At 59.0% G+C, this 12,052-nt stretch overlaps 4 protein-coding genes across 4 annotated transcripts; 3 read left to right on the top strand and 1 right to left on the bottom strand.

Moving 5' to 3' along the window:
- Positions 1–512: 512 nt before the first annotated feature.
- Positions 513–4,065, top strand: CDEST_09716 (Putative ankyrin repeat-containing domain superfamily; the record flags this gene model as incomplete). The annotated part of the gene is made up of 2 exons (XM_062925875.1): positions 513–2,913; positions 2,984–4,065. 2 exons carry the CDS (start codon positions 513–515, stop codon positions 4,063–4,065), a joined length of 3,483 nt encoding a protein of 1,160 aa, XP_062781926.1.
- An 822-nt stretch (positions 4,066–4,887) lies between these two features.
- Positions 4,888–8,519, bottom strand: CDEST_09715 (Putative tetratricopeptide-like helical domain superfamily, alpha/Beta hydrolase; the record flags this gene model as incomplete). The annotated part of the gene is made up of 7 exons (XM_062925874.1): positions 8,325–8,519; positions 8,005–8,236; positions 7,887–7,949; positions 7,504–7,836; positions 7,207–7,417; positions 6,995–7,166; positions 4,888–6,910 (listed from the first exon to the last, which is right to left on the bottom strand). Exons 1-7 carry the CDS (start codon positions 8,465–8,467, stop codon positions 4,888–4,890), a joined length of 3,177 nt encoding a protein of 1,058 aa, XP_062781925.1. The 5' UTR covers positions 8,468–8,519.
- A 758-nt stretch (positions 8,520–9,277) lies between these two features.
- Positions 9,278–10,364, top strand: CDEST_09714 (uncharacterized protein). Its single transcript, XM_062925873.1, has one exon. The coding sequence runs from the start codon at positions 9,404–9,406 to the stop codon at positions 10,301–10,303; it is 900 nt and encodes a 299-aa protein (XP_062781924.1). The 5' UTR covers positions 9,278–9,403; the 3' UTR covers positions 10,304–10,364.
- A 600-nt stretch (positions 10,365–10,964) lies between these two features.
- On the top strand, positions 10,965–11,962 carry CDEST_09713 (uncharacterized protein; the record flags this gene model as incomplete). The annotated part of the gene is made up of 2 exons (XM_062925872.1): positions 10,965–11,034; positions 11,091–11,962. The coding sequence occupies 2 exons, from the start codon at positions 10,965–10,967 to the stop codon at positions 11,960–11,962; spliced, it is 942 nt and encodes a 313-aa protein (XP_062781923.1).
- Positions 11,963–12,052: the final 90 nt, after the last annotated feature.

Below are 12,052 nucleotides of genomic sequence, written 5' to 3'. Positions count from 1 at the left end.
TACGCCCAATACGATGGCAGAAAGGCCATGAGGCTGTCCATAGCCTGATGGGGGCCAGACCAAGTGAAGTGTGCATGCAATGTGGTCTTGGAGGGAGGGTGGTCTGGATCAGGCTGCATATCGGAGAGACTAGAAAGTCAGAGAGAGGCACAGGGAGGATACTTGTCAGCCAAGTACCTCGCACAACATGGAGTGCGGATGCCCAATTTGGCCCCGGCATGAGAGTCTACGCCACTGCGTCGGGTATTGGAAAAAAGAATGCATGTCGCTCGAGCCTATCGGGCTGAGAGCAGATGAGGCGGAAGCTTTTCTCGGGGTCTCGCGACATCCCCATCATAATGGACCACTGAAGCTGAGGTTTTCTTGTTCTCTTGGCTCTCTGAAGTCTTCCAGCGTAATAACAGTCTGTCTTGTGTCTTGATGGTTGTAGGATTGTTGCAAGTTCAACACATCGTCACCACTCCTTTGACTCTCTCTGGACAGAGTTCCCGAGACACTCGTCGCCGCAAACCATGGCAACATTCATCAAACGGACGGCCTCGCTCAGCCCCTCGGTCGTATCCTCCTTCTCCAGTCTCCACCATCAACGCCGAGAACCGACGGAGGAGGAATATGAGCGGGTGGCCCAGCTCATGGCCGAGCAACGCCAGGAAGACGGAAACCGTCGATCGGGCGAATTCAGCCATAAAGAAGCCACCCCGGTACTCTCCAAGCTCGCCAGGGGCGCCATCCCGGACGCCACGCCGGGATTGGCCCAGGCGCTCCTCGACTGGGGCGCCGATGTGTCCATCGTGAGGCCCAAGAGCACGAACTTCTTCAAGATGCTCTCGGGTAAGGACCAGTTCGAGGAGCGCAGCGACGTGCTCGAGCAGGCGACCAGGAACTGCGACGCGGACATCCTCATCGTTCTCGCCCAGGACGCCGACGAACAAGCCGTCAACCAGGCGCTCCCCGCGGCCCTACGCCTGGCGGACACCGTCAAGACCGGCATTCTCCTCGCCAGGGGCGCCGACGCGACCCCCCACTGCGACCTCTTCCTGTTGTGCGTCGACTCGGCGCCCGTCGACATGATCATCCTGCTGATGCGGGACGTCAAGGGGGCCTGCGGGAGCTGCAAGAACAAGGGTCTCGTGCGCGCCGCGAAGGCGGGGAGCGTCGAGAAGGCGAACCTGCTCATGGACAAGGGCGCCGACCCGTCCTTCAACGGGGCGTCAGCTCTGTTCGAGGCCATCAGGATGGGGAAGGACGAGGTCGCCCTGGCCATTATATCCCGTCCCGCGATGAAGAAGCACCCGTCCCTACTCACGACGGCCGCGCAGTCTGCTCTGGACCACGGCCGGAAGAAAGTGCTCCAAGCGTGTCTGGACGCCGGCTCCGAAGACTTGACGGCCCATAGGCAAGACGCAACGCTCCAGAGTCAGGTAACTTTCAACAGTCCTGTCGATCCGAGACTGACTGGGACATCCAGCATCGAGGTAGATTTCATGCAAGCCGCCAACGCCGGCCGTCTCGATACAATACAGCAACTCCTCGCCAACAACCGAGCAGACACGCTACCGCAGAGCGTCATGGTCAAGCTGCTCACCCAGTCCATCGATCTGCCTGACTTGACGACGGCACACAGGCTGGTCGACATGCTCCTCTCCACGGGGGGTCTACGAGGGAACACGGTTGCCAACTCCCTTTGCAGGATCCTGAGCAGAGCTGTGCCGCCGGCCAACGAGACAGACCGGGTCCAGATCGTCAAGCTGCTCTTGGGAAAGGGGCGTGCCGATGTCAACGTTGGCAGAGGCACCGCCGTCCTGCAAGCGCTGAGCCAGGGCCGACTCGACATCCTCGGCATGATGCTCCGGCACGGTGCCTCGGCCGAGACTTTCTCCGTCGCCATCGACGCGTCGATGAAGGTGGCGGTTCCCAGAGACCGCTTGGCGGCTGTGAAAGTGCTCGTCGAGAGCGGAAACGTTGCCACGAGCGAGTCTCTGCAGGCCGCCGCCGTGGCGGCCGCTTCCAGGAGCGCCGCCCTCGACGTCTTGCAGTACCTGGCGGAATTCGTCACCTCGCCCGGCGTCTTCAGCGCCGGAATCGGCGCCCTTGCGAGGGAGTGTGACGACTGGACATCTCCCCGGGGCCTCTACGTGGCGCAATTCCTCTTGGACCGCGGCGCGTCTGGTCCAGAGGTAGACGGCGCCATGGCGCGGGCCGCGGGCTTGTACAGCCGCGATGCCGTCCAGCTGCTGGCAACGTCGACGGAACCGGCCTCTCTCGATCAGGTCCTCGGGTTTGTGATCGATGCCTCGCCGCACTGGCAGCTCCGCCAGAACCTGTGGCTCGTTCACTCGTTGCTGGAATGGGGCTGCAAGGGCGCGAGCGTCGACCGGGCCCTCGTCCAGGCAGTCAGCGCCCATGGCGAAGAGCATAATCTGCAGCTGCTCATCGACACGCTCCTCCTCGTGGGCATCGGCGCTGACGTGAACCACGTAGGCGGCAAGGCCCTGCAGATCGCGGCCGGGCGAGGACACGCTCCGCTCGTGAACAAGCTGGCATTGAACGGCGCCGGGAGGCTGGCCCTGACCAACGCCTTTCAAGCCGTCATCACGTCGAGGATGGACGAGGCGACGGCCTTGAACCTGCTCGACATCTTGGTCGCCGGCTGCGAACGGAGCAGGACGCGGTTCGATGTCGACGCGGTGCTTGCCGACGGCCGGTGCCCCCTCGAAGCATGTATATCGACGCACCCAAAGGCGGAGAAGCTCGGGCGGCGTCTTATAAAGCTGGGATGTCGAGCCGGGACGCTGGTCAGCATGAAGCTGGACGGCGGCGAGGAACGCGTGCCCCTCCTCGTCTGGGCGCTATATCAAAGTGGTCAAGGGGCAGTGGCACCCGCTCTGCTGACGGCCATGGTCGATACTCATCGTAAGTTGTTACTCCTATGTGTAGAACCTAGTGAACAGACAGAGGAATCTGACCTGAGATTAACCACAAGGCGACGTGGTAAACTATCGATCCGCATCTGGCATCACGCCCCTGATAGCCGCGGCCCATCTCGGAAGCAATGAACTCGTCGGCAAGCTTCTCGGGGCCGGCGCCAGGCCCAACGAGCGAGACAACGCCCGCCGGACGGCGCTATTCTTCGCGTCGGCGGCCGGGCATATGGTCGCCTTGCAGGCCCTCGTCAAAGCCGGGGCGGCACAGAACGACGGAAGCCTCCACGAGGCCGCGAGGAACACGCACAGCGAGGCCGTCGCGGCCCTCATCAAGGCCAAGCACGAGGCCAACTTCCCCAGCAGCCTGCACGAGGGACGCACCGCGCTGCAGGAGCTGTGCTACCGCTGCAGCTGCGGCACCATCTACCCGGAGCTGGAGGACACCATCCGCGCGCTCGAACGGGGCAAGGCGGACCCTTTCGCCGTGCACGCAGAGAGGAACGCGCTGTTCCTCGCCCTCGAGAACGCGAGGCCATACCACATCACCAAGGCCTTTCTCGACATCCAGATGTGGCGGCACGTCAACGACGAGCGCAACGTCTTCTTCTGCGTGGACCCGGCCGCCGCCCCGTCCACCGCCGGCTACGTCTACTCGGCGACCCTCTACCTGCGTCACGGCCTCTACCAGGGCGACCCGCAGCACGTCCCCCGCCTCCTGGCGCTGCTGGCCGAGAAGGCCTGCCAGGACCGCTTCTTCGCCCGGTTCGGCCCGCACCAGCTCGAGGCCCTCCAGCCGCCCGAGGCCGTGGGCGTGCCCCCGGCGCTCGCGGACGAGGACGCCCGGAGGCGCGCGGCGCAGGAGCGGCGACGGGCCCGGGACCGCGACCACGCGGACAGGCTGAGGCAGGAGCAGGAGGGGGCCGCGGTGAAGGCGGAGATCGAGGGGAGGCAGCACCGGCTGCGGCTCGAGCGGCAGCAGCAGACCAGCGTGCTCCAGGCGGCCTTGGCTGCGCAGCAGGTTGAGGTGCGTAACGCGAGGAGGCAGAGTCAGCAGACGCCGGTGGCGGCTATAGGCAACAAGAATGGCGTGGTGGCGAGGGCGGGGGATCAGGGCCGACAGAGTCGGTTGAAGCGGGCGTAGGTCATTTGTAGAGTTGAGAAGATGAGATGGCTGCTTGGGGGATATCGGAGAGTACCTCTTATAAGATGTGACCAGATATTGAAACGATTACTGTTGCGAACACCAAACGTAGTAAGAAGGGATCATGAGCGTCTATCTACCAGATATAGATATGCAGGGTAGCGGAGGGTTATTCATGCAATGCCTGTTTTGTTCATGCAATTATACCTCTGCTCCCTATTGTTATATTCATAGTAGCTATTCAAGTGGGTTTTAAACTGCTGCGGGTTAGGAACCTTCCTGATAAACGTAGTTAATGAAGCAAACCCATAGTGTTCATACAACAAGAGGACTAGGAGATGTTTGATAAGTAATTAGCCTCAGGGCTGCCTTAGATTCTTTGTCAATACCTCTATGTTTTTTTGACTGTAGTATTACTGCGTCGTAGAGCAGACTGAATTGCAATTAGGTAGGGTCTCTACATGTACGACAGATTTACAACCGTCTTGTTATATGCCCTTCCTGAACCTATCTACGTCCTGATCAGCTACGGACTTGACCGGATCTCCACAATAATCTTGATGAACCTATGATGAAAACAAAGATAGACTGTATATTCGTAGGAGTTACCTCGAGTAACAATCATATACGGACAAAGTCTCAACTGGCTGGTCCCGTCGCCGCGGACTAATACCTCCACAGCAAACGTAAAGGGCGGCATGTTACAAACACGAACATGTACCAAAGATACACACTCACTCACATACAGACAGACACACACACACACACACACACACTACAAGAGCAACACAAAAACCACCGCCACCACCACCACCACCACCATCACGTTGTCGACGGCGAACGCAGCTCCTCCAACAGCTGGCGCGTGGCCGCCGTCTCGCGGTGCGACCTCCCCAGTACCCTCTCCTGCTCCCCCAACACGCTCCGGCCCATGGCCAACGCCTCCTCCCGCCGTCCGCAGCCCGCGAGATGCCGCGCGACACCGCAGCGCGTCGCCAGCGTGTCGCGGTGGGCCGGCCCGAGAACCCGCTCGCTCGCCTCGAGAACCCGGCCGAGCTCCCGGCCTGCGAGCTCCGTCTCGCCCCGGTCCAGCAGCAGGCGCGCGAACGCGCCCCGCGTCCTGAGGGTCTGCGCGTCGTCTCGACCGAGCTCGGCCGCCTGGCTCGGCAGGATGTGCAGGAAGGCCTCCTGCGCCTCCGCGAGCCGGCCGTGCGCGGCGTACAGGCTCGCGAGGTCGGTGTAGATGCGGTAGTACCGTCTCCTCGCCTCCGGGTTCCGCGTCCGCGAGGAGGAGTCGCCCGACAGGATGGTCTGCAGCGCCTGGCGGAACGTCGCGGCCGCGTCGTCGACCATGCCCTTAGACCCTTGCGCGATGGCTAGGTTGTACTGCAGGCCCGCCAGCTTGAGGTACTCGTGCGGCTCGGCCGAGTACCCGTCGATCACGCGCCGGTAGATGGCCGTGGCATCCTCGGACCCCTTGGTCGGGTGCTCCTCCGTTAGAAGGCGGGCCGCAGTGTCGCTGTCCCTCCGCAGCTCGGTGAGCTTCTTCTCCCACTCCGGGCCTGTTTGTCGTCTCGTGGGGAGGAGCAGTGGTCGATTTTGGACGGCGCCGCCATGGCCCTCAGACAAGGCGCGTTTTGTGGGAAACGGAAGACCGAAAATCTCCTGAACGGGCGGGGCGGCCTCGATGGCCTTCACGGTGCGATCGCCGAGTCCCAGGGGGACGGAAGACCATCCAAGATCATCGTTGGCGGCAAGGTATCCGATGCCCAGGCTCAGGCTGCTCTGCCGTTGCCGTCGGTAGACCGCGACATCTTCACGCAGGGCCTCCTGTTCCCGCCGTGTCTCTGTGCGGCTCGGCTCCAGCCTCAGAGCGGCGAGGGCGACTGGGAGAAGAGCGCCGCGGTCGTCGTCGACGAACCGCATTTTCACCGACTGCAGAGCGGCGCCCTCGGCATTCTGCCGGTGCTTCTCGGAGAGGGAAGACTGTAGACAGTGACGGAAGAAGGCGGGGATCCGGTAGAACCCCCGTCCGTCGGCCGCTTCGACGAGGCCGACGTCGACGAGGTCCCGGAGCCGCCCCCTCTTGTCGTTTGCCGAAAAGAAGATGCTGGGGATCATCTGGACGTCCAACAGTCCGATGACGTGCAGCCAGTATGCCGTATCGGCGTTCTTCGACTTCAAATGCCTGAAGAGCAGGTCCCAGACTGGCTTGGGAGTCTGCTCGTCTTCGGTGCCTCCCTTGGTCTGCTTGCGAAGCGTGTCGAGCATCTCAGAGGAGCAGACGGCCTTGTTGGAGAGTTTACCAAAGAGTCGTACGAGCTCGAGAGCGCCGGCAGAGTCGCCTACAATGCCGATGATGTCGTTGATCCGCTTCTTGCGGACTGGGTCTTTTGTGACTCGCCCAAGGAGGAGCCGCGATGCGTCGTCTTCGCTCAGGTCACCGACCCCGAGGACGTACTTTTCCTTGACGAGACGGTTGGCCACCGTCCTGTTGACGGTGGTGACCAGCAGCCTCCGACTGTCCGAGAACTTTGGCAAGAAGGTCTGAAGATTCCTCGGCTCGTGGCCAGAGCCCGGGTTGGTCAACACAAGGGCGTCGCCGTCGTTGAAGCCGTCAAGCACCATCAGCCACTCCTCCTCCCGTATGAGATGCTCGGCGACGGCAGCGAGATACGCTTCGTGGCCGACTCCCGCGGTGGGGACGCGGAGCTTGTTGCCGATCCGTCTGTAAGACGCCTCGAACTCCTCCGGGCTGGAGGCGTTGACCCAGAACAGATGGCAGTTTGAGACGCCGTTGTTTCGGACGTGACGATCAGCGTATTCGACGGCGACGTGAGTTTTTCTATGGGGACAACGGTCGATTGTATGAGTAACTATCTCTTCTCTGTACAAAGCTGCTAACAAGGGGGGCTGGGTAGAATCTCACCCGCTCCCCGACTCTCCGCACAAGGCGACGGCGCCCCTCTTGGACGAGAGCTTCTCCTCGATACGATCTAATATTCCGTCCCGGGGCGCAAAGTAGTCTCGCTTCCTGAGGATGGCGGGGAGCACCGAGATACGGTTATTATCGGAACCCTGAGACGGAGTATCCCCCGTAGCTTGCAGCTGTCAGAAGAAGAGGCTGTGAGGAGGAGTAACTCGCGAGCAACCCCGGCGATGCACTAATACCTCGAGTCTTACTCAGAGAATCGGCCTTGGCCTCCCTGACCATCTTCAAGATCCGCCACGAGACCTTCTGGTAGTTGTTGTCCTGGTTGTCCTCGAACTTGTTGATGCCGAAGTGGTCGAGTGCCAGCCCCTGCTTCTCGTACCCGAGCAGCGTGGCGGAAGATTGGCCCACGACAAATTCCTGTCTTTCGTTCAGTAACTAGATACGTTCTACGTGGAAACCCATGATTTGGAACTCAAAATCCCCTCATGTTGGGCGCTTCTCACCGGAACAAACTTCTGGCCCACGATGGCGCCCAGGTTGGTCGGCTTCAGCTCGTAGAAGCTGAACAGCATCGGTGGCGGCGCCGACGTGCTGACCTTCCTCGCGAACTCGGAGACGGCGTCGACGAGCACGTCGTTGTCCCGCGCTACCGTGAGAAGCACGTTGTCCTGGACCTCGAGCTTCCGCGCCACGATGGCGTCGTAGATCTGGCCCTGCTTCGTCAAGTTCGTGCCGTCGTTGACGCCGCTGTGCGGCGTGCCCAGGAACATCATGCCCTTTGTGGACTTCCAGATGCCCGGATAGTCTCCCTCTTGGAGTGCTGCCATGGTGTAGGCCTGAGCCCGTCAGCATTCTGTCAAGGAGTCGCGGGATGTAGAGACCTTACCTTTTGTGCAACCAGGCCGCCGAAGCAGTGCGCAATGAAAATGATGGGCCGCTGAGGACAGTGCTGCCAAACAGTCAACTTGAGTCTTTGCCTTGTTCACTCGCTACACGTCACATACCTCTCTCTTCTGGTTCAGTGCCTGCAGAAGATCGGTTGCGAGATTGGAGAGAGACTGCCTCACGGAGCCCCTCCCGAACCACTTCGATTCGTAACCAAAGGCCATGATACGGACCCCGTGCTCCTTGAGTGATTCCGGGAGCATCGACGGATCGGCGAGCCAGTTGGTCCCCGTCTTGCTGTGTTTCCACGTCGAAGTCGGATTGGCCATGATGCCGTGTACGGCGACGATACTTAAAAGCGAGTTCACGTGTAAGTGACATTTCTAAACGGCTCACGTTTCCCCGGTTATCCCTTCCTCAAGTAGATAGAAGCACTCACTCGACATCAATGGCGTCGACATCCTTAGGATCGTGCAACACTTTAAGCCCCTGGTCTTGGGGCGGGATGTCGGGGACATTGAACCTGTCCACCGCTGGAGAAGCGGTTGGTGGCTTGTTGTTGTTCTCTTGAGTCTTGTCCATAATGCAAACAAGAGCGCCCGAAGGTGAATCTGATCGTTGGTGGTTGGCTAGACTCTATGTTGCAGAAAGGGAGATGGAACAATGATACTTGATCCAATTAATAGGACGGAGAAGTCGTTCTCAAAAGGCGGAGCTCTCCCGGTTGACGACTTATCTTTGGTTCCGCTCATCACACTTGCAATCTTCATCAGGCTCTCGCAAGTATAGCCAATATCTGCACCAGTTGGAGGGTCAGAGGAGGTTTCCCTCCGAGCCTGGTGTGGTCTCAGCTTTTCGCCAAGCTACAACTCCATCATGTCTAGTGAGAGTTGGAGGTAAGGTACATCGGAGTCAAGTATTTCCAAGCTATGTATGCAACCCCCCCAGGGAACACCAGGCCGATGCAGTGCGACCTTGCGCCTCCATTCGCCAAGCCTGCTTCCACCGAGGCAATTTCGACCCCAAGTTGCTCCCCTCATGTTGCGATTGGCCAGCCTGACGAAAGACTGCCAAGACAGTCTCCCTTCGGTGTTGTCGAGAACTCCTGGGCTCGGCTGCTGGGTGGCGTTCATCTCTTGCATCTTTCTGCATCTATCTGCATTCTCTCAGGTGAGGCGTTGTAACGGACCAATGGCCGGTACTAGTGTTCGTGTCACAAGAGTCCCAAAGTAATCATATCGGTTCACACAGGAAACCCCCCTCGAGTTATGGTGGCATCCGCCCCATTGTCCTGTGAGGCTGTTGTCGAGTGCCACGACAGGCCAGGCATTCTTCCCCTCTCCCTCCTCGACATGTGCTGACTATCGTTCTTGTCAGCCCCGTGCAGCCCAGGTTAAAACACTATTCAACTTCGTTGTTCCGGTTTTCTAGGACCCCAAACTCTTCATGCAGCTCACTCATGCGTAGATCACTGGAAAGACAACTTGCACCCCCCCTAAATCGGTTTGTCTGTCTGCCATGGGCTCCTTCGCAGAAGATGCCATCGCGATCCCCCTGACGGAGGATCGCCAGCTCGTCCAGCTGCAGCAGACCATCCCCGGCCACCCTGATATCGCCATCGAAAACTCCGCGGCCGTAAGGAACTTCCTCATCCGGGAGCTCTCCACCGCGAGGCTGAGGCGCCTGTACCCGATGCTCTTCATGGTCTCAAACCGGCGGAACATCAGCCCCTTGCACCACCAGCTCCTCAATGGTCGCAGCATCTGCATCACGGAGCGCCCAGACTTGCACCTGGTGTGGTACTACAACCGCATCTTCATCAAGCCGGTCCCAAAGGCCCTCTTCAGCTACCACTTTTGGAAAGACGCCGTCCGCGAGGCGGAGGACACGGACGGCCACCGGCTCATGCTCGACGCCCTTGGCTTCCTTCGGACCTACTCGATGCTCATCGTCCACGAGTCCGACTTTAACCTCGCCGTGCAGTACAAGCTCCTGCCGCACTTCGTTGACTGGGAGGGCTGGTGCTTCTTCATCCAGGGCTTCACCCCTCTGCGGGACCAGGCCGTCTCCCGACGATACCACTACGGCGAGATCCGCCTCACGCGGCTCAACCTCTTCCACCGCATCATGACGATGTCCTCGTATCAGAAGGTCCATCACAACTACTCCACCTTCTTCGCCCGCTTCGGGGCCCCTTATCTCTTCGTCTTCGGCGCGGCCACGGTCGTGCTGACTGCGTTGCAGACGGGGCTGGACGCCTTTCCTGACCACGGCACCTACATCCAAATCATCGCCAAGTTTGTCCCCTTCACTCTGTTTATCACCGCCGCCGGCATCTCGTTGCTGCCGTTGCTCTTCTTGTTCTTCTGGGCCAGGGAGCTTGTACGTTTCATCTTCTGTCACCGTCATCTATCATAGTGGTCGTCTTCTGGTGGCGTTGTATCTGGGAGAATGGACCGTAGGACTAGTAAGCATAATTGGAAGGGTAGATTGTATAATCCAAACCCATGAAAAACCCGCGGTAGTCTTTCCAGCACGCCTCCCTGGGAGGCTAATTTAAGCAGTGCATATGCAACCCTACCCTTGTCCCAAACTGAAGATGACCCATCCATCACGTTTGACGCCATGCATTAAATATTGGCTCACGCTCGCGAGAAGAAATGTAGGCTACGCTTCTGGCCCCCAAACATGTTGCCACCTTTCCTTTTGCTCCATGCGGCTGAGATTCTCTGTGTGACTAACCAAGACAACCCGCCTATCAGCCTGGGCAATGGGCGTCTCCCAGCTGTTCACGCTTGCTCCCAGTGCAGGCCAGGCTAAGGCTCGATGATGCTGTTGGCGAATATCAATCTCGTCTTGACGGCATCCATGCGGCTCATCTCCCCTTCTATGCTATTGGGTGCCTGGTCTTTGGACATCTCGGGAGAGGAACTGGCAACTCCCATAAAAAAACGGCATGCTCCTCTCTGTTATGCCTCTTTCGAAAAGCTCACAATTCACAACCATTTTACGGAATCAGTCCGCAGTTTCAAGCCATCTTCATCATCTCGCCTTTCTTTCACCTAGTTTCTCGCCCAGAATGGCCAAAATTTCGTCGATAATTGGTCTTGCTACCTACGTTTTTTTGGCTGCGGCTTTAATTACCCACGGTGCGCACTTTGCAGTTGATCCAGATCCTTTGCCCTCGAAACTGACTCGATTACAGCACTGGCTGTATGGGGCTCTTCTTCGACAACTCTTCCCGGCATCTACGTCGTGAAGTTGGCGAAAGAAGGCAACGGGCACCAGGTTAACGTGACACTGGGATACGGTGGTAAGTGTTATCCAAGGCCATCGTGGATACACTGCATTGATTTGACTGACAAACCAATATCGTTAGGTATATGCTTGTACGCAGAGCCACAAGAAGACTCTGATGGAGTACACGTTGGCAAGTGTAAGGGCATCTTTAGCTTCCCCGCCACCAGCAGTGACAGTGGCATCGACTACGACGACCTGGAGAACATCAGGGAACACTTCATCGATGAGCTGGAGCTCGAAAATGTCTATTTGGACCCAATTGAGGGTATCCTCGACGAGCTCCTCATCGTGGCCAAGCGACTCAAAAATAAAGTGTTTCCCGTCAACTGGATGATAGCGGCGTTCGCCCTACTGGCCTTCTCCGGGGTCCTATCGATCATCCCTCTCTTCTTTCACTCCGAAAAGAGGCGCACCGTCTCCATGTTTACCATGGCAGCCACCGGCATATGTCTAGCCTTCGGCCTGCTGGCCCTCGGCGGGGCTGCCTCGGCTACCTGGAGCGCCCTGGCGCTGCTGTACGCCGAGAAGCAGCTGGCGAAGACGCTGGAGCGGGAACAATGGGACATAAGCTTCTTCGACAGTAAGAGCCTGTTCCAAATCACCGTGGCGACCATTGTGCTCAACATGGCCTTCGCCATCTGCGTCGCCCTAGCGGCGGCGATCCGGAACCATCGGAGGCGCGTGAAAGACAAGAAACACGGCGGGGGCAGGGCGAGTATCTTACCGCCCAAGGCTTCGAAGAGAATGGCTCAGGCAAAAAGGAAGTTTCGCTCGTGATTGCTACCGAGCAAGATGAGTGCTTTTACTGATGTTGGGTTCAAAGTGTACTGTGTAACCGGTCTCTCTGCTTCAGGGACATGCGGTGTC

Source organism: Colletotrichum destructivum, chromosome 6, assembly GCF_034447905.1.
Source record: "Colletotrichum destructivum chromosome 6, complete sequence".
Lineage (NCBI taxonomy): Eukaryota > Fungi > Ascomycota > Sordariomycetes > Glomerellales > Glomerellaceae > Colletotrichum > Colletotrichum destructivum.
This window is presented reverse-complemented; position numbering and strand designations above follow the sequence as displayed.